The sequence below is a fragment of the Dama dama genome, chromosome 13 (genome assembly GCF_033118175.1).
Source record: "Dama dama isolate Ldn47 chromosome 13, ASM3311817v1, whole genome shotgun sequence".
Taxonomy (NCBI): domain Eukaryota; kingdom Metazoa; phylum Chordata; class Mammalia; order Artiodactyla; family Cervidae; genus Dama; species Dama dama.
The window spans coordinates 23,113,188-23,135,513 of NC_083693.1; the positions used below are offsets into that span (position 1 = coordinate 23,113,188).

The 22,326-nt window shown below is 48.1% G+C and overlaps 1 protein-coding gene across 1 annotated transcript in view; it reads left to right on the forward strand.

The window, feature by feature from the left end:
- Positions 1-10,080: 10,080 nt before the first annotated feature.
- The window catches only part of FAM174B (family with sequence similarity 174 member B), a 40,156-nt gene continuing 27,910 nt past the window's right edge, over positions 10,081-22,326 (forward strand). The window contains exon 1 of the mRNA XM_061159591.1: positions 10,081-10,424. Coding sequence (XP_061015574.1) covers positions 10,081-10,424 — 344 coding nt within the window. The remainder of the gene's footprint in view (positions 10,425-22,326) is intronic.

Below are 22,326 nucleotides of genomic sequence, written 5' to 3' on the forward strand. Positions count from 1 at the left end.
CTGCGGGACCGCCTCCGCCTGCCCGGCCGCTTGGTCATGGACTACGTGACCCAGTGACCGAGAAGTGAGTCCCCCTCCATCTGGCCACCTGCCCACCCCCCCCCCCCTCCCCTCGGGGGGCTTCCTCCAGACCTCTCAGCTGACCCAGGAGAAATGGGAGGAAATGGTGCAAGCACTGAAAAGGGAAAGAAATACAACTCCTTTTATTATGCCATCCTCGGCAGAAACTGTGTATAAGGAACCCCATTTTATTTTATTTCTTTTTTAGCTTTTTATTTTATACTGAAGTATAGCCAGTGAACAATGTTGTGATAGTTTCAGGTGCACAGAAAAGGGCTCAGCCATGCAAATACATGTATCCATCTCCCCAGACTCCCGTCCCATCCAGCCTGCCACATCACATGCAGCAGAGTTCCATGTGCCTTACAGCAGGTCCTGGTTGGTTACCCATTTTAAACATCGCAGTGTGTGCATGTCCATCCCCAACTTCCTAGCTGTCCCTTCCTCCCCTCCTGGTCATCATAGATTCCTTCTCTAGGTCTGTGAGTCTCTTTCTGTTTTGTAAATAAGTTCGTTTGTATCACGTCTTTTTAGATTCCGCGTAGAAAGGATGTCATATGATGTTTTTGCATCTCTGACTTACTTCACTCAGTATGACAATCCCTAGGTCCATGCATTTTGCTGCATATGACATTATTTTATTCTGGTAACCCTAAGTTTGTTCTCTAAGTCTGTGAGTCTGTTTCTGTTTTGTAAATAAGTTCATTTGTATAATTTCTTTTTAGCTTTAAAGAAACCCATTTTAAAGAATTTGTCTTGAACATAGCATTTCCCTGATATTCCAGGAGTATGTTTTGTAGCAATGACTGGGGCGGGTACAAAGGAGGTTTGGAACAGGGTTCCAGAAGTTTCTCTAAGCCAGCACTATTCTTTTAAATGCCTTCTGAGATTCACAGCACTATGCCCGAGAACAGGGCATTTCCCAGGGGTAGGGGGAGGGAAACAGGCCACAGAGGGCTGCTGGCAGGACTGAAGGAATGCGTGTGTGAGGTGGAGCCTGGCCCGCGGTGGGCACCGTGCGAATATCAGTTCCCTGGCAGAGCTTCTCCAGCAGTGATTGTATGGTACACGTACAATCCATTACCCGCTCTCACTGACCCTTTCCTCTTGGGTCTGGACATTTATTTACAAGTGATTCAATTACCAGCCAGTAGGTCTTGCCTGCGAATCAGAATGGCTTTCGTCAAGACCAGAGGCCATGAGTCACGTGCTTCTTCCCTCCCCATGGTGCCCAACCCGTGAAATAACCGCTGCTCTTGCAAGGAGCCCCCCAGAAGACATAATCAGGAAATGAGGAAAGATGGCCAAGTCACCGTGGGGTCCCCCCGCCCCTCCGGGTTTCCCGCTGAGCTGCCTCCACTTCTTCGCCACAGGTGCCCGCCAGGAGGATGGCTGGTCACCTGCTTCTGCAAACTGGAGTAGGAATACCCCCCCCCCCCCGAAGCCTATAGGGACCCCTCTCCAAGCCAGTCCTTCTTCCCATGGCCCAAGCTCTCGTGTCCTCAAGTCCCTAAACTGAGAAACTGCTGGGAGCGTGAATTTCCAATCTGTAATGTAGAGTTGGAAGGTTATGTTCGATTATGCATGTAAAGCTCAGTGAATGCTGGCCATTATTACCTGGAACTTCTTCACTCCCATTAAGTCTGTCCTTAAAAATTATTTCTGATAAAGAGAGTCAGGTGTGGGTGTTGGGCAGAAATGGAGAGAAACTGCTCTGGGTTTCTTGAGTCCACCTTTCCCATTTTCCTTACTTACTCTCAGATGTCTGATCTTTGGTCACCTTTGTAGACCTTCCCCTCAGAGTTATATTAAGAAGGGGATTCGTGTCATTATCCATTTCAGGCAACAGAATAGTTCAGATTTAAAATATATACTACAAGTTAAAAAAGAAATGCAACATTAATACAAGGTTACTACAGAGACTAGAATATTCTGGAAAGGAAAGGAAGAAAATATAAATGCCCAATGGCTTGGACAGTAAAGAATCCGCCTGCAATTCAGGAGACTGGGTTCGATCCCTGAGTTGGGAAGATCCCCTGGAGAAGTGAATGGCAACCACTCCAGTATTCTTGCCTGGGAAAATCCCATGGACAGAAGAGCCTGGTGGGCTACAGTCCATGCGGTCGCAAAGAGTCAGACTCAACTGAGCGACTGACACTTTCACTTTCACACTGACCACACACTTAAGGATAGTTTCTGTTTACATGTTGATATATTTCCTTCTAATATTTTTTTGTGAGCATCCTTCCATTCTAAGTCAGCTGTTACAGGCGTGCTAAGTCACTTCAGTCGTGTCCGACTCTTTGTGATTCCATGGACTAGAGCCTGGCAGGCTCCTCTGTCCATGGGATTCTTCTCGATCCAGGGATCAAACTCATGTCCCTTATGTCTTCTGCATTGGTAGGTGGGTTCTTTACTGCTAGCGCCAGCTGGGAAGCCCTGTTCATCCCAGAGAAAAGAGAATGTAGATCTTTTGAAGGATTAGGTTACTTGCTTGAGATCCATTTCCTCAGGGCTGACATATGTGAAACCAAGAGTCGGTGCCAGTTGCCCATGGTTGTTCCTGCTCTGAATCCAAGGAATCTAGATTATTAACTCAGGTACCTAGCTTTGCTCTACCGTGGCTGTCCCTGGAGGTGTCCCATGCAGGGTATTGGAAACTCTCCCTTGCGTATTGGTGAGACTTGAAGGTTGGAAAAACAATTTTATAGTTAAGTATTTTCAGTTATTGCAATGTTCCTTCTTCATTGCTCTGATATCTTAATAATTAACATATGCTGATCATGTGCTATTTCTTTGTTATTGTGTTAAGCATGTTTTAAGTGTTAACTCATTTAGTTCTGAAAATCCTCTCATCAGACAGGTTCTCTTATTGTGTGTATTTTATTGGTGAGGAAATGGAGGCATATCAGGTTTATGGGACTAAATTACTTCTCTTATAGTTTCTCTGATATTTTCCAGTCCTGTGGCCACTGCTGAGTTTTCCAAATTTGCTGGCATATTGAGTGCAACACTTTAACAGCATCATCTTTTAGGATTTTAAACAGCTCAGCTGGAATTCCATCACTTCCACTAGCTTTGCTCATAGTAATGCTTCCTAAGGCCCACTTGACTTCACACTGCAAGAGGTCTCATTTCACATGCTAGCAAGGTAATCCTCAAGATCCTTCAAGCTAGGCTTCAGCAGTATGTGAACCAAGAACTTTCAGATGTAGAAGCTGGATTCCTAAAAGGCAGAGGAACCAGAGATCAAATTGCCAACATTCATTGGGTCATAGAGAAAGCAAGATAATTCCAGAAAAACATCTACTTCTGCTTCATTGACTACACTAAGGCCTTTGTCTGTGTGGATCACAACAAACTGGAAAATTCTTCAAGAAATGGGAATACCAGACCACCTGACCCGCCTCTGGAGAGAACTGTATGCAGGACAAGAAGCAACAGTTACAATTGGACATGAAACAAAGGGCTGGTTCAAACCTGGGGAAGGAGTACGTCAAGGCTGTATATTGTCATCGGCTCATTTAACTTATGTGCAGAGTACATCCTGAGAAACGCCAGGCTGCATGAAGCACAGGCTGGAATCAAGATTGCCGGGAGAAATATTAATAACCTCAGGTATGCAGATGATACCACTCTAATGGCAGAAAGTGAGGAGGAACTAAAGAGTTTCTTGATGAGGGTGAAAGAGGAGAGTGGAAAAGCTGGCTTGAAACTCAGCACCAAAGAAAAAACTAAGATCATAGCATCTGTCCCATCACTTCATGGCAAATAGAAGGGGTAAAAGTGGAAGCAGTGACAAATTTTCTTTTCTTGTGCTCTAAAATCACTGTAGACAGTGACTACAGCCATGAAATTAAAAGGCACTTCATCCTTGGAAGGAAAGCTATGGCAAACATAGGCAGCGTATTAAAAAACAGAGATATCACTTCGTTGACAAAGGTTCAGTTCAGTTCCTCAGTTGTGTTTAACTCTTTGTGACCCCATGGACTGCGTAATGCCAGGCCTTCCTGTCCATCACCAACTCCTGGAGCCTACTCAAACTCATGTTCATTGAGTCGGTGATGCCATCCAACCGTCTCATTCTCTGTTGTCCCCTTCTTCTCCCGCCCTCAATCTTTCCCAGCATCAGGGTCTTTTCTAATGAGTCAGTTCTTTGCATCAGGTGGCCAAAGTACTGGAGTTTCAGCTTCAGCATCAGTCCTTCCAATGAACACCCAGGACTGATCTCCTTTAGGATGGACTGGTTGGATCTCCTTGCTGTCCAAGGGACTCTCAAGAGTCTTCTCCAATACCACAGTTCAAAAGCATCAATTCTTTGGTGCTCAGCTTTCTTTATAGTCCAACTCACATCCATACATGACTATTGGTAAAACCATAGCTTTGACTAGATGGACCTCTGTTGGCAAAGTAATGTCTCTGCTTTTTAATATGCTGGCTAGGTTGGTCATAATTTCCCTTCCAATGAGCAAATGTTTTTTAATTTCATGGCTGCAGTCACCATCTGCAGTGATTTTGGAGCCCCCCAAAATAAAGTCTGTCATTGTTTCCATTGTTTTCCCATCTATTTGCCATGAAGTGATGGGACCAGATGCCATGATCTTAGTTTTCTGAATGTTGAGTTTTAAGCCAACTTTTTCACTCTCCTTTTTCACTTTCATCAAGAGGCTCTTTAATTCTTTGCTTTCTGCCATAAGGGTGGTGTCATCTGCATATCTGACAAAGGTATGTATAGTCAAAAATATGGTTTTTCCAGTAGTCATGTACGGATGTGAGAATTGTACCATAAAGAAGGCTGAGTGTTGAAGAACTGATGCTTTCAAATTGTGATGCTGGAGAAAACTCTTGAGAGTCCCTTGAACTGCAAAGAGATCAAACCAGTCCATCCTAAAGGAAATCAGTCCTGAATATTCACTGGAATGACTGATGCTGTAGCTGAAGCTCTAGTGCTTTGGCCACCTGATACGAAGAGCTGACTTATTGGAAAAGACCCTGATACTGGGAAAGATTGAAGGCACAAGCAGAGGATGAGATGTTTAGATAGCATCGCCGACTCAATGGACATGGCTTTGAACAAACTCTGGGAGATAGTGAAGGACACAGGAGCCTGGCGTGCTGCAGTTGATGGGAACACAAAGAGTTGGACACAACTTACTGGCTGAACAACAACAACATCCTAAAAATACTAATTCAATTAGAAACAAAGTAATAAATGTGTTAACATTGACACATGGTTATGAAAATAACTATATTTTTTTAAAATCCCAGAAGAGTGGCCTTGTTTTAACATTTTTTTGTAAAACTCCTTAATGTCTGACAGTAGAAAATAGGTAGGTTTTCACATTCACTTTTGAATTCATTGTGTTGCAATTTGTTGTTTGGGTTGAAAAATGAAAAAAAAAAAAAAAAAAATCCAGCCTTGCCCTGATATGCAGTTAGAAAAGGCAAGGGGATTTTAATAACCTTTTCAGATAGTATGGATATAGTCCTTTAATTTCACACCAAAATTTGTGAGCAGTAGTTTCTTAAAGAAGTTTCTTAAAGATTAGTTCTACTGTGAAGTCTGGAACCATATCAATGAAATTTTGTACTCTGTTTCCTTGAAATCCATGGGTCTATCTTGCACTTTGAATGGAACTTTCAGCCAGACATAATTTTGTAACATTGTGTTTTGGCCACGTAGAAAAGAATTGGCTTGCTGACTTAAGCAGATCTTCCAAATTTTGACGTATTTCATTATATAATATAAAAGATACCACCAAGCTCATCAGAAAAGTCTTGCAGTATTAGGAAGTTGTTCAGCTCACAGCAGAAAGTCTCCTAATTGACAAGTTTTTCCTCAAAATTCAGGTTTTAGCTTGAAGGTTTGAATTTTATCATTGGTTACAATACTATCAGTAACTATCCTTGAAAGGACAGACTCATTCTTGTTCATTTTTTGAGAAAGTGCTCGCCAAAGACCTGGGGCTTCCCAGGTGGCGCTAGTGGTAAAGAAACCTGCCTGCCGAGGCAGGAAACATAAGAGATGCGGGTTTGATCCCTGAGTCAGGAAGATCCCCTGGAGGAGGTAATAGCAACCTGTTTCAGTATTCTTGCCTGGAGAATCCCATGGACAGAGGAGCCTAGAAGGCTCCAGTCTATAGGTTGCAAAGAGTCAGACATGACTGAAGTGACTTAGCAGGCACTGCCAAGGACCAGGTCTGAAGTTTGTCAGGCACTCTTGATTAACAATGACATTCCATGAAAAAAGTGGCTAGTTCAGTTGACAGCTCTAAGAATTGCTTTATCTGGAGACAGTCATCATGGCTCAGAATGCAGCAATAGTGGTTTATGCATACTTCTCATTTCATCACATCTAACAGCAAAATGTTCCCTTCTCAAGGGTCAGGGTTTAATCATTTCATGACTCTATCAAGGACACAATAAAGTGAAAGTGACTCTTTTTTTCCTGCTGTGCATGGTCATAAGGAATGCAATTACTATGAGTATAGTTTGTCTTAATTCATGCTAAAGCATCAGTTTTCATCACAATAGCTTTTGTATCATCAATGAAAAAGCTAAATAACATCTTACTGTTATTAAAGCATTTGTTTTGACTTTGCAGTTTCCCTGGAAGGGTCTCAGAGACCCCAGGAGCCCTAGACGACACTTTTAGAACTTCTGCTTTAGCTTGCCGTTGATTCTAGAGGCAATCCAACATGCTTCCGATAAACTCTCTTTTCCTGAAATCAGTTGCCAGTCACCAGTGTTCCATGTTAAAAATATTATTGTTTGTGGTTAGTTGTGAGAAATGAAGCATTTCCTGCCCTATCAGTAAGTAAGGATGTCACAGTCATCAGCAATTGCAGCCCTCCAATATGAGCTGGTGAGCCCTAAGGACACCCAGGAAGGAGAAGAAGACCCGCTAGCTGGCAGGCATTAGGCTGCTACTCCCTGCTCACTCCCTACAGTGAGCCCCAAGGAAGCTCAGGATGTAAAAAACACAGGATACTGGCCACAGAGAGATGAGGTGCATAGAAAAGGAATGATTTCAATGAGCCCAGACTCTTGCAACTTCCCATACACAGAGAAGTGCTAGATTCCTTAACGTGGGATATCTGGTTCTCTTTAATCAACAATCATCTTTTGACGTTCAGACTCCCTGGACTTTGTGGCAAAACCTCTACATAACCTGGCTCCTTCCCTCACCTCTTCAGAGCAGTTCTCCCAGGGTCACTTCAGATGCTGTCTCCTGGGCTTGAAGTCCTAAAAATTCCCACTGAATAAAACATAACTCTCAACTTTTAGGTTGTGAATATTTTTTAAGTCGACAGTTGATTCAAAATGTTTAAGGAACTTTGGGGCAGTTTATAAGTAAGTTCTTCATTGTGATGATTTGCACAGTAAGTAATCAGGAAGAAGGAAAAGTTCTAAAGTTTCACTTTACTAAAATAATCTAACATTTATGTACATTCTTGGTGGTAAGTTATGTACATTCTTGGTGTTAAGTTATGTAATTCTTGGTGTTAAACAATTAAGCAAGTCTACCCCAGTCCATGAATTGTGGCAAAAGAAAGATAAGGAGACAAATGTTTTCTCCCTTCTTAGGGACAATTCCAGTGACCTTTCTGAGCTAAGTATGACAATCATCACTTTAGACATTAAAGACTTGGATTCTGTGGGTAAGTTTTCAGCCAAGGCCACTCAGTGGTCAAACCTCTTATCCTGAATAGAGGCTCCAAAACCCAGGACTTCTTTAACTCTCCGTGCAGGGATTTCTGATAAGGACAAAAATCTAAGCCTGTGATATCTGAGGTTTATGTCTTAGAGGGCAGTCCTGTAAAATCATGGACATCAGTGGTTCTTTAAGAAATTTCTTTTCTGAATTCTGTCATGATGATATGATAAAATGCTGGCTCTCTATCAGCACAACATTTTTTGACATGAAGTGGTATTTTAGAGTTGGAAGAGACCTAAAGCTTGTCATCTGTCCAAATTTCTCACCACTGGGGCATGCTGGACTATTCAGTATGCATTTCAAATAGTACCTCCTGGGTGTTGACTTCTGATAACCTGCTTGCTGTTCATCCCAGTAAATCAAAATGTACCACATTATAAGTGACAGGCAGCTTCTTGTGTGTGTGTGTGTGTGTGTGTGTGTGTGTGTTAGTCATTCAGCCATGTTTGACTCTTAGCAACCCCATGGACTGTAGCCCACCAGGCTCCTCCGTCCATGGAATTCTCCAGGCAAGAATACTGGAGTGGGTTGCCATTCCCTGCTCCAGGGGATCTTCCCAACCCAGGGGTTGAACCTGGGTCTCCTGGCAGCTTCTTAGATGCCCCCAATGATCCTTGCTTCCTGATACTCTCACCCTTGTATAGCCCCTTCCCCTTGTGATGAGATCTGTAACTTGCTTCCAACCAACAGAATACAGCAAAGGTGTTGGGATGTCGCTTCTGTGGTCAAGTTTCCTAAGACAACGATTTCGGTCTTGCTAACAGAGTTTCTCCATTGCCTTCTAGACTTACATATTTAAAACATATATTTATTTATAGCTGTGCCTGGGTCTTTGTTGCCGCACACCAGCTTTCTCCAGCTGCAGTGACTGGAGGCTGCTCTCTAGTTCTGGTGCTTAGTTGAACCTTCAGATGAGACTCCAACCACCAGCACCCACCCCCCCCACCCAACACCTTGACTGCACCTTTGTGAGAGACCCTGAAGCAGAGGGCCCTGCTAAGCTATGCTCAGATTCCTGAACCACAGAAACCCTGATAAAATATGTGTATGTGTTTTAAGCTGAGAAGTTTGGGGATTATTTGTTAGGCAACAATAGCTAACTGATACATTGTACTATATTTTATTTACCTGTTCCTTTTTTACAAAATAGGACCAGGAGTGAGCTGTTTAAGATCACTGACTACTTGTCATGTCACCAGAGAGCTTCCGGCCAGGATCCAGCCTCATGCTGAAAGGCGGGACCTGAGGCCTGCAGGATAGTTCCTAGTGATCCAGGAAGGCCTTCTGTGCCCTCCATCAGTTCCCACCTTTGGGCCTCACACTGGAACATCCACAACTATCTTTCTCCACTGAAGTATCATCTAGCTTGCAAACTAGAGGCAGCAAGCCAATTACTCCCTGGGGGCTGAAACTTCAACCTAGGAGGAAGACTATTCTACAGCAAAGGTACAAAGGCAGGAATGGGCTTCTGTGGGGCGCAGATGGTAAAGAGTCCACCTGCAACGCGGGAGACCTGGGTTGGATCCCTGGGTTGAGAAGATGATCCCCTGGAGGAGAGCCTGGCAACCCACTCCCGTATTCTTGCCTGGAGAATCCCATGCACAGAGGAGCCTGGTGGGCTACAGTCCATAGGGTCCCAATCAGTCACGACTGATGCTACTTAGCACGCAGCACAATCTAGTCCAGAAGCAGAGGGGGAAAATGTCTGAAATATCGAAGCCATGAGATAGGAAACTCTTAGGAAAAAAGAAGTTAATTGGGGAGATGCTGAACTATAAACGCACGCAGTGAACAGGGCATTCGGCCGCACACTTCATTCACTTCGGAGGTTTCAGTTTCCGCCTCTGTAGAATGAAGTCTTTGATTTTCTGTCTGGCACAATCTGAGTTGCTGGGAGCAAAATCAACTCTTAAAGAAGGGTAACAGCAATACCTGTCTCCTAAGGGGGCTGATGATATCAAATAGATAAAATGTGCAACGTGCCGCACAGCTCCTGGCGATTGCTACTTCTCCCAGGGTGTCCCAGGTCCCCGGGGGAACAGCGCAGCCCGCACGCGGCCTGGTGGCCTGCCCCGCCCACGTGGGGCCGCGGCCCGTCGAATGACTCGGTGCAACGTGTTGGTGGCGGCGGCGGCCGCGGCCGCGGGCGGCGCGGACTCTTCCGGGCGCCGCAGCTTCCTGCCAAGCACCGCGCAGCCGCCTGGCTCCGCCGCGGGAGGACCCGGGGCAGGCCTCGGCGCCGCTGCGGGACTCGGGGCTCGGCCGCGCGCGCCCAGCCCGGCCCCCGCGCCGCCGCCCGCACCATGCGCGCCCCGCCGCCTCCCGCGCGGCTGCTGCCGCTGCTGCTCCTGCTCGCGCTCCTGGGCGCGCCCGCCGCCCGCGCCAGCAGAGCCCAGTCCGCCGGCCCTCCGCAGCCCGGAGCCGAGCGCCAGCCGCGGCCGCCGCCCGGCCCAGGGCCCGGGAACGCCACCGGCACCGGGTCCGGGGAGGCGGCGGGCGGCGGCGGCGGCTCCAACAGCAGCGGCGACGCCTTGGTGACCCGCATCTCCAGCCTGCTCCGCGACCTGCCCACCCTGAAGGCGGCCGTGATCGTGGCGTGCGCCTTCACCGCCTTCCTCATCGCCTGCCTGCTGCTGCGAGTCTTCAGGTGGGTCCGCCGCCCCTTTGCAGCCCCGCGGGCCAACCCGGCCCGCCGCCCCGCTGTCACCGCGCCCGTGGCATCAGCGCGCACATCAGACGCTCCGGCCCCCGCGGCTGGCTGCGCTTGTGCTACCCTGGCACTCCCGGCCCTGCGCCGCAGGCTTTTTCCCTGTGGCACACTAGGAGTTTTCTCCCGTTTGAACGATCAATGTACCCATATGTGTATATACAGATATGTGATCAGCCACTCAGTCATGTCCTACTCTTTGCGACCCCATGGACTGTAGCCCCCCAGGCTCCTCTGTCCATGGAATTCTCCAGGCAAGAAGACTGGAGTGGCTGGCCATGCCCTCCTCCAGGGGATCTTCCCGACCCAGGGACTGAACCCGTGGCTCTTAGGTCTCCCGCATTGGCAGGTGGATTCTTTACCACTAGCGCCATTCGGGGAGGCCCATGCATATGTACACGTAAAATTATACATATATAAAATATTGAATTCCCTTTAACTTTCTACTAATGCTTAACACTAACAGTAGCGCTTCGAATTCTGACAGCCTTACACAGATCTTATTTTTATACCCATTTCACAGATGAAACATTTTCCAGAGAGGCAAGGTGGCTTATCCAAGTAAACTCAATGGTGGAAGTAGGATCCGAACCCAGGTCCACCTTACCCACCTTGCTACCCCACCCTCTGTTTCCTTTGAGGGTCCCTGATGTGCCACCTGCTTTTTTTCTTTTCTTTGGTTCTGCTACCAAAAAAGCAGTGTCTGTCGGGTGGGCTGATCCCAGGATACCTGTTGGAGGCACACTTTTTTGAGCCAGAGAGTTGGAGCTGGGCTCCAGGACGTTTGGTGGCCCTTGGTGGCCTCAGTGACTTTCTGCCTACCTCTGTGCCTGAATGAACTATCGCAGTGAAGATTCTCAGGGATGTGAGAGATCTTAGAGAGGCTGTTGTAGGTTGCTCAAGTTCAGGGAGAAAGTGTCTGGAGTAGGGCGCTGGAGAGGGCTACAGGCGATGCAGGGAGGGCTGCATTTCCCCCCCATGGCTGGGAAATTCTAGTTTTTCAGGAAATGAACCAAATGTATCCTGTTACTCAGGCAGGCCTCCGGGAAATCTGGGCGTATGTGTGTCAGTTTTTCACAGCCTGTTCCCTCCCCTTCCGAGTTTACACAGAGTGTTTGGGTGTTTGATCAGCTGTTGGAGGTTTGGGGCCAGGGGCTTGCGAGCATTTTCAGGGCAGGAGCAGAAACCAGATCTGCAAAGGCAAGGTCTGGGAGCTGTCCCTTGAGGTTTGCTGTTGATCAGTGTGTGACTTGGAGGCAAGGTGTTTCTTTGTGGGTCCACAGGATTAAATATGCCTGTGGTCCTGAAAAAATGGAGAAGGGGGCACTGTGGGCCCACATTCCCCTCCTCCATCCCCTCTCCTCCCCTCTCCTGGCTCCAGCCACATTGTTCCTCTCTGTGCTGATCCCGTGATCCCCTCTGTGCCCCATCCTTCCCCCTGCCCTCCTTCCTCTGCTTGCAAACTTCAGTGGCTCCCTGTAGCCACTACCTGGGTGTGGCATTCGGGCGCCTTGAAATTAGCCCCAGAGCACCTTGAGGCCATCCACCAGCCCTCTGGACCGCTTGTCACTTCTCTCCTTACACTCCCGGCTGCCGGCTTGTGGATTTTCTGCTCCTGGGCCTGGCCCTGCTGCACGCTTGCCTTGACTGCAGGGCCTGGCTCCCACACCCCTTCCTCTGGGTTGTTTTCTTGCACATCGGAGCCAGGAGGTCATTTCCCTTCCTGGCCACCCCCAGCCCCAACCTTGTTCATCTTCCAGACGGCCCTTCTCACGTCAGGCTGGTGGCTCCCACGCTCAGCAGACGGTCCTGGAGGGTGGGCACGTCCCAGGCATGGCCTGGCCATCATCGGATGTGGCCGTCATCCTTTACTGCCTTCCTGATCTCTCAGTTGCGTTGAGCATGGATGCCCCAGAGCTGCTCTGAGCCTGGGGGTTTGAAGCATTTTGCTCAAAATAGGCCGCCCAGCCCACAAGGCGGTGTACTTTTTCAGAAGGTATTTGAACTATTTTGCCAGTCTGCTCCTTATTACCCAGGAGAGGGGGGAGAACAGTCAGCAGCCTGCGGCCAGATGTGAGGGTGCGCGTCTGAGCTGGAGAGGACGGGCCCTTGCCGGCCAGTGAGCCGAATGCAGAGAGCGGGTCTGACTTCTCAGGAGAGGCCGGTATGGCTTTCTTGTGGGGTTGAGTTTCCAGGGAGGACAGCCGGCACCCCGGTTCTGGTGTGGATGGGGACTTACAGCATCTGACAGCTGGGAAATGCCTTGATGGTAGACAGTCGGGCCCCATGTGCCCCTTGGCGGAGAGGAAAATTGCGTCTCAGTGACAGTGTTAGTTGCTCAGTCGTGTCTGACTCTTTGTGACCCCATGGACTGTAGCCCGCGATGCTCCTATGTCCCTGGGGATTCTCCAGGCAAGAATACTGGCGTGGGCTGCCATGCCCTCCTCCAGGGGATCTTCCCCACCCAGGGATCGAACCTGGATCTCTTGCATTGCAGGCAGATTCTTTACTGTCTGAACCACCAGGGAAGCCCAGGGAGTGCAGTAAGTTATGCAGTAGATTCTAGAACAGTGCAAGCCCAGGGTCTGTTCTGTGACCTTTCCACGGGACCCTGCAGGCTGCCTTCATCAGGCTCCTTGAAGGCCTGTTGCCCTGGCTGGGCACCCTCCTAGCTCCTTTGCCTGCAGTGAACACGTCCTGGCCATTCTGCCCCCCAGTCTCCCTGAGACATCTCACCTGGGCCACACCCCTCCCCCGGGGCGCGCCCCCACCTGCTGGTGCTTCCGGCTCACTTCGCTCTGTCTCCAGAGTCACAGCAGTGCCCTTCAGGCTGGTGTTCCCGCAGCCAACCTTGGCCCCACTCCCGTGCATCCCTTCTGCCCACCCATCCCCGCAGGCACAGGCTCCTTAGTGTACCTACCAGCAAGCTTTTCGCACCTGGGGTCCTGCTCCCTCTCAAGCCTCCATCTCAGCTCTGCCGGCTGCCCCAGCCCTGATGGACGTCCGGGGGTTCTCCAGGGGTGTCTTGTGGCCTTAGGACCGCATGTCACTCTGATGATCATCTGCGTCAAGTCCCCTCTGCCATCAAGACTTCATGACCAGCTCACTGCTGGTTGCCTGCCTGTGCGTCACCTCCTCTGAGAAGCCCCCCAGCCCGGGCCCCCTGGTTCTCCCAGAGCACACTCGAGATTTGAATTTTCTACTCGGGAGTCAAGAGCGTCACTGAAGGTCCCGGGGGAGGGCTCCTAAGAACAAGACTGGCCCGTACTCATCTGTGCCTCTCTAACGCCTCCTGGGGCTCCAAGCTGGCATCTAATACGGATATTTTTAGCAAATGAATGAACCCCTAAGTATTTTGCCTTGTTGGTGCTTCCTAGAATGTCTCTGTGATGAGCTATGTGGCTGGTGCAGGGAGCCTGTGAGATAGGAGTTTGTCTGGATGGGGGCCACCATTTCTATGACGATGGATACGGACAAGAGGGGAAGAGGGTAGTATGTGTTATTGCTTATATAGAACCCCAGCCCACGTGTCCGTTTTCCCTGAATGAGTCACTTTACCAGACAGCAGAAAGAATATGGATCCAAGGAAACTGTTAAACTTAGAAGCAAAGAAAGGTATATACTTTTTATCAAGCAATTCCATTTCTAAGGTACACACATTGTTTACTGCGATATCTATTCTTTACTTCAAATTTTATTACTTCAAAGAGGAAGCAAAGAGGCATGACCATTGAAGTTCAGAGCAGTTCTGTTTAATAGTGAAAATGTTTAAGGAAGCTTGGTATCTAACAGTTGGTTACATAAATTATGGTAGTCTTTATAACGGAATACGGTGCAGCTGAGAAAAATGATGTTGGTATAACACTATATACTGTTAAGTGGAACAGGTTGCTAAAAGCATGTGTAGTATGAGCTCATCAAATAAAGAAATTTGTATATATGAATGTGCAAAGAAATTTTTGTGTGTATACATGTGACTGTGGGAGATACTTAAAAAATTTTTTTTAATTGGAGGATAATTGCTTTACAACGTTTTGTTGGCTTCTGCTGTATGTCAGCATGAATCAGCCTTAGGCATACATACGTCCCCTCCCTCCTGAACCTCGCTCCTACCCCCCACCCACCCCAGCTCTCTAGGTTGTCACAGAGCGCTGGGCTGAGCTGTGTTATACGGCAGTTTCCCACTGGCTGTCTGTTTTACACACGTAAACATAATGTATATGTTTCAGTGCTACTCTCTCAATTCCCACACTCTCCTTCCCCTGCTGTGTGCACACGTCTGTTCTCTATGTCCGCATGGTTCTTTATTATTTATTATGTGCTTATTGTTTATGATGTATTTCTACATTGTCTGAATTTCCTTTCAACGGACATTTATTCATTTTCTCTCTGTGCACTAAACTGTTTGCTGCCCCCTGAAACATGTTCTCCTGAGAGCCTGTGTAAGAGTCTGGGGTGGACCCCTCGCAGTGGGGCTTCTAGGTCCCAGAGGTGCTCTTAACTTGGTTTCCTTGAGGCTGTGTCAGCTTACCCTCCCACCATCAGTATCTGGGGCTCTCAGATCCTCCCATCATATCTGACGCTTAGTATTATCTCACAATGTTTTCCAACAAAAAACAGATTTTTTCCTGGGAGTGAGAACTTTCGGGGTCTGCTGTCTTAGCCCCCCGGGCGTGACTGGGTACCTCTCTGCTTGCTTTTGCAGATCTCCACTTCTTTCTGAGGTTGAGCCACCGTCTCTTCCCATTCATATTCTTTTTGTAATTAAATTTATCTCCCATACGTATTAATCAATCTGATGTCCTATCTGCAGAATCATTTACAGCTTTTTCATGTATTGGAATCATTATGGAAAACTATTTTAAGACTGGAGAGAAACTTGGAGGAGGGAAAGGCAGTTTTAGTACCTGCTGGTGAGGGTACCTTCGTGTGTGTGTGTGTGTGTGTGTATGTGTGTGTGCATATGTGTATGTGCATGTGTATATGTGTATGTGTGCGTGCATGCATATGTGTGCATGTGTGTGCATGTGTATGTGTGTGCATGTGTATGTGTGTGCATGTGTATGTGTGTGCATGTGTGTATATGTGTAGGTGTGTGTATGTGTGCGTGCATATCTGTATGTGTGTATGTATGTATGTGTGTACATGTGTATGTGTGTGTATGTATGTGTGTGCGTGCGTGCATGTATGTGTATGAGTGTGTATACATGTGTATGTGTGTATGTGTGTGCACGTGCGTGTGTATGTATGCGTGTGTACGTGTGTCTATGTGCGTGTGTACATGTGTGTGTATGTGTGTATGTGTATGTGTGTATGTATGTGTGCGTGCGTGTATGAGTGTGTTTGTATGTGTGTGTACGTGTGTATGCGCGTGTGTATGTGTGTATGTGTGTGCATGTATGTGTGTGTATGTGTACATGTGTATGTGCGTGTATGTATGTGTGTGTGCTTGTGCACGCATGTGTGTATGTGTGTATGTGCATGTACATGTGTATGTGTGTGTACGTGTGTATGTGTGTGTATGCGTGTGTATGTGTGTGTACATGTGTCTGTGTATGTGTGTGCATGTGTGCCTGTGCACACGTGTGTATGTGTGTGTGCCTGTGCACACATCTGTGTCTGTGTATGTGTGTGTATGTGCGTGTACATGTGTATGTGTATGCACGTGTGTATGTGTGTGTATGCGTGTGTGTGCATGTGCATGCGTATCTCTGTGTATGTATGTATGCATATGTACATGCGTGTGTATGTGTGTATGTGTGTGCACGTGCGTGTGTATGTATGCGTGTGTACGTGTGTCTATGTGTGTGTGTACATGTGTGTGTATGTGTATGTGTGTATGTATGTATGCGTGCGTGTATGAGTGTGTTTGTATGTGTGTGTGTACGTGCGTGTGTATGTGTGTGCATGTATGTGTGTATGTGTACATGTGTTTGTGCGTGTATGTATGTGTGTGTGCTTGTGCACGCGTGTGTGTATGTGTGTATGTGTGTATGTGCATGTACATGTGTATGTGTGTGTACGTGTGTATGTGTGTGTATGCATGTATGTGTGTGTATACATGTGTCTGTGTATGTGTGTGCATGTGTGCCTGTGCACACGTGTGTATGTGTATGTGTGTGTGTGCGTGTGTGCCTGTGCACACGTCTGTGTATGTGTATGTGTGTGTATGTGCGTGTACATGTGTATGTGTATGCACGTGTGTATGTGTGTGTATGCGTGTGTGTGCATGTGCATGCGTATCTCTGTGTATGTATGTATGCATATGTACATGCGTGTGTATGTGTGTATGCATGTGTGTATGTGTGTGTATGTGTATGTGTGTGTGTGTGTGCAGTTCTGCCTGGCTCACAGTAGACCTGCCCTCCTGGATCTGTTACTGGTTACATGGCTATGAGAGCTGGAAGGAAATCAACAAAGAAGCTGTGTTTAGGAAGTAGAAAACTCCTCTGGGTTTGGATGTCAGGATGCCTCTCATGGGGTTGTGTGGACTCGGGGATGATGTGTGTAAAGCCCAGTAGCTGCTGATCAGAACCATTTACCCTCCCCCGCCCCACGCTCTCTGAGATCAGGCTCTACCCTTTGAGAGCCAGGGGGCATCTGACTTTACTGTGGTGTCTCACAAGCAAGGTGGAGACAAGTCACAGAGTGCCTCTTGAGGCCACGCGCTCCTTCCCTCGTCCTGGGGAGCTCCCGGCTCTCTTGCCAGGCCAGGTTTCCCCCAGATCTCTGCTGGCTGTGTGCCCACCCCGTTATTTCAAAAGCTCTGTAAAATTGTCCTATCTGAAAGGAGGGTTTGTTTTGGTGCTTCCTGGGGGAAGAGGAGGAAGACAAATTCTAGGTGATCTGTTATTGCCCAGCTGTCACACTTGGATCAATGGCAAAGATACACGCCGTCAGAGCCTGAAGACGCTGGAACCGCAGGAGCTTAGTTAATTACTAAGCCAGGTCTTTGAAAAGGAGCCAGAACATTTCCTGCTTCTCCTGGGATCCCCACATCTCCCATTGTTTGTCCCGAGAATGAAAGTTATTTAAGAGAAAATATAGAAGCTTAATACTTTCAGGATTTGGGGGCAAGTATTCTGAAATGTTTTTAGTTATTGCTCATTAGTGTATAAATATTATTTTAATAAATTAGAGTTTGGGGCAGGGCCCTGGTTACAAAGTTAAACCCCTTTTTATGACTCTGGGTTTGTGGTGCTTGTGGAGCACCAGGAGGTCATTTAAAAAAATTTTATTGAAGTATGATTGATTCTCAATGTTGTGTTTAATTACTGCTGTGCGGCAAAGTGACTTAGTTATACACATAGATATTCGTTATCACAGTCTTTTCCATGTGGTTTATCACAGGCTATTGAAAACAGTTCCCTATACTGTACCTTCTTGTTTATCAGAAGGTCCTTTTTAATTGCTTGGCTAAAGTTTTGAATTAAGGGAAGAGTGATAGCTCTGAAACATATCTATCTTAGTTTTTGCTTTGCAAAATGATTTCCTTTTTTCCTTTGTTTTCCGGTTCTGTGGAGATAACACAGACATACCACGCTATGTAAGTTTCCATGGACAGCATAATGACTTGATTATTTACATCATGAAATGATGACCACAATAAACATAGTTAACATCCATCATCTCTGATAGATACCCGAAAAGGAAAGAGATAGTTTTTTTTTCTTGGTAATGAGGAATTTTGTGGTCTACTCTCTTAGAGACTTGCCTGTCTATTACAGAGCAGTGTTAGCTATAGTCGCGGTTCCCGCTCCACCCCCAGGACTTACTGGTCTTCTTGGAAGTTTGTACTATGATTCAGTTCCCATGGGTGTTTAATTTTATACACCACAGTGAAGAAACTGTTAAATAGGTCTAACCCAGTAAAAATCCAGATTAAAAGCAAAGAGGGGAGGGAGCATGCCCTTGATTGAGATCTCCACCAGGTTAAAAAAGGGACTGTCAACCAGAGTGAGGTAAGTTAGAAAGAGAAAAACAAATGTAGTATAGTAATGCGTATATGTGGAATCTGAAAAAAACTGGCAAAGACGATCTTATTTACAGAGCAGAAGCAGAGACACAGATGCAGAGAAGGAAGAAAACAGATGCATGGACACCAAAGGGGGAAAGGGAGGTGGGGGGAATCGGGAGATTGGGGGTTGGCGTATATACACTGTTGATGCTCCGTGTAATAGCCTCTGTTTTACACATGGTATAAACGTCCCTGATGCTGGGAAAGACTGAGGGCAGAAGGAGAAGAGGGCCATCAGAGGATGAGATGGCTGGATGGCATCACCGACACAAGGGACAAACTTCGGGAGGTGGTGAGGGACCTTCGTCACCTGGAGTGCTGCGGTCCGTGGGGTCCCAAAGAGTCAGACGCGACTAGGTGACTGGTCAACAGCAACAGCAAAATAAACCAGATTGCTGACGGGAACCTGCTGTATAGTCAGACCGTACCGAGAGGTCTGCCTAGGGCTCTGTGCTGACCGAAATGAGAAGAAATTAAAAAAACAGGGGGTACAGGTGTACATTTGACTGGTTCGCTTTGCTGTAACAGTGGAAACTAACGCCAACGCGGTAAAACTTTCTTCCAATGAAAATTTAAAAGAAAGAGAGGAAGTCACTGCATGTGGGAGGAACAAGGTCTCTCAGTGTTTCTTTCCTGGGGTGGATTCTGCCTGCTTTGGGGTCGTTTGGCCCCAAATGACCAAATATGTCTATAGACCAAAATATGTCTATTTTATCTCCCAAATTCAAATCATCTGGCAGTTTCTGGGCACGTTTTTGGTTGTCATATTGGGGAGGGGGCATTTTGTGGCCAGAGGTGATGCTGGTGGGCACCCCCAGTGCCCAGGACAGACCCGCTCAACAGAGATGCCAGCCCCAGACGCCAATGGTGCAGGTGGGCGCCTCCTGGTCGTCTCCGTGAGCAGGTCACCTGACTTTTCTGCTTCTGCTTCCCAGGGCTAATTAAAGTGCCTGCTGCTCAGGGCTGTCGGGGTGTCTGCAGTGAGACCGGGTCCATCAAGTCCCTGGCTCACCTTTGAGCAGCCAGGCGTCTCCTATTATATTGAAAAAATGATCCTAAAAGCAGACGTAATTTATGCCCAACCTTTTGGTCTTGCTTCTGCCAGTCAATGAGGATTCAGCCATATAGCCAGGATCGTCAGACAGATGAATCTGCTTCTGGGGCTTTCAGAAATGAAACTGGTGACTCTTTAGCCTGTGTGAGCCTCCCTGGACACTGAGGACCCCACAGAGGGTCTGTCCCCCCCACTACTGAATTTCCCTGGGGAAGGAGTGCCTTATGACTGTCCTTATTAACAGGCCTGTGGGACCCCAGGGCCTGCTGCTGAGTTCTTCTATCAAATCGGAAAGGGATGAAAATCCCTCTTTAATTTGAACCTGAGCCCTCCGGATTAGCTGACTTTGCTCACAAACTCTCATGTCCATGTACCTATTGAGTCTGGGGGTTTTGCAAACACAGGCTCTTCTTGAGGTATGGCGGGCCACCAGTAGGGGTGGGGTGGAGGTCTCCAGTGTCAATGTCTGCAGGAGATTCTGTAAGGAGAGTGTCTCAGGAGGGAAGCCCTCCAGGATTTAAGCAGAGAAGGTTTCATGGGCTGTGAGTGGAATTTTAGTTTTGTGGCTGATGTTTTGGTTCTGTTTACAAAGGGAAATTCTGCAACCATCAGTTTAGAATCATGTTGGCATGGTTTCACTTTAAAAAAATCTGGATTTAATCTAAGGCAATCTGCCAGGAATCCAGACTTCATCCCCAGGGTGCAGGGAGAAGGCAGTCCCTTCTCGTTAGCAGGTGTGGAGCAGAAGAGGGGCTGTAGCAGAGCCTGGACAGGCTCCTCAGGCCTGGGAGGGCCTTGGGGGCTTGTAATCTCTGGGGTGTGGGGTTTCTTTGCACTCAGAACTCCATTGGTGTTGCTTCTTCTACCCATAGCGCAGATGAGGAAACTGAGGCCCAGAAATGGGAAGGGTTTCTCACGCTCACTCAGTGAGTTTGCTGGAAGAGTAAGGCTCTAGACCAGGTGTGCTAATGCTCAGCCTGGTCCTTTCTGGGTCTCCAAGATGTGGTGGGCTTGGCTTTAGCCTGGTCATTTGGGTCTCCCCGAGCCAGCAGACAGCATGGCTGAGTGGATGGAGAGATCCTTCCAGTGTGTTTAATGAGACCAACTGGAGAAGGAAATGGCAACCTGCTCCAGTATTCTTGCCTGGAGAATTCCGTGGACAGAGGTACAACCCATGGGGTCACAAAGAGTTGGACGACTGAGTGACTAACGCTTTCACTTTCACTGGAGGACTAGAAGTGGTGGAAGAAACAGTCAGAGTGAGGGGTTTCTAGTTCAGTTTGGGAGAGGGGACGATGCCTTTGTGTGATTTTACTTGGCAGGTTAAAAACAGTCCAATTCTGTAGGGAGTCATGTGTCAAAAGCAGTACTGAGAAGTTGCAGAAGGACCTATCAAAGCCCCAGGGACTTTGGTGGGGGACACAGTGGTCAGGGAAGGGCATGTGGGGAGAAGTGAGGAGGATTAGGACTTGACGGGGTGGGAGGAGAAATAGAGGCTCTTCCAGGACCAGCTGGCCAAGCAGGTTTTGCGGTGGACAGTGTTTGCGAAAACGATCACTTGGAAGTCATGCTGACAATAATAATAACAGCAACTAATATTAAGCCCACACTGTGTAGCAGGCTCTGTGTCACACACTTTATATGTTTCCTCGTTCCTCGGAGTGTCCTGTCCGAATCCCGTTTGACAGATGAGTAAATCAAGGTGCAGAGTGATGGGGTGTCTTGCTCACGGCCGCGAGGCTGGTGAAGGACAGGAGTCTGATTTCTTTCTTCATGGATTTATTTATGGCTGTGCTGGGTCTTCATTGCGGTGTGTGGGCTTCTCAGTGCTGTGGCTTCTCTTGTTGCTGAGCGTGGACGCTAGACCGTGCGGGCTTCAGTCGTTGCGGGGCACAGGCCTAGTTGCTCCGCGGCGTGTGGCATCTTCCCAGACCAGGGATGGAACCTGGGTCGGTTGTATTGGATGACAGACGCTCAGTCCTTGGACCACCAGGGGAGTCCCAGGGGTCTGGTTTCTGATCCAACATCCTCCTCACCTTAGTGAAGGGGTGGTCTGGCAGGGGAGAAGGCTCGGTGAGAAAGAGGGTGACAGAATTGCCGCAGAAATGCCAGCCACACCACTGGATGTCTCGGCCTGGGGTGGAGAGGTTGGGAGTGCCCTTGAGAAGTGGCTGGCCCTGAGTGGGGCTGGTGGTGGCAAGGGCCGACCCACTGCCGCGTGGCAGGGGCACAGGGATGCTGAGAGGGTCACTGAAGACGTGTGTCACAAGCACAGCGACCCCAGAATTTCCAGGCTGTGTGTGGGCCCCGTGGCCTCACCAGAGAGTCCCTCCTGGTCTTCGTGCTGCTGCCCGTGAACCAGCGGAGCTGCCCTGAGGGGCTTCCTCCCCCTGCCTTTAGCCTCACTGCCCTCGCCTGGCACCTCCCATGTGGGCAGAGTGGACCCAACCCTTTGCAAACACACTTGGGGAGCTGGAGGGAGGAACAGGTCTTGGGACATTTGCTGTTAGCACATTTCACGTGACTCTCAAACAGGTCAGACTGGGGCATGCTTGTTTTTTTTCTTGGACGGATGAGAGGTGGATCTGTCCCCCAGGGACCGAGGGAAGGAACGGGGAGTGGGTGGAGGCGTCACCCTGAGATGTTACGAAGAAGAACCCCAAGCCGTCGTTGAGCTGGTTGGGGTTCGCTGGCCTGTGTTGCCTCTGGTCCTGTGTGAATGGAAGCCCCAGGAACACGGGGCCTTCGGGGCTCCAGGCGGGTGTTGGGCT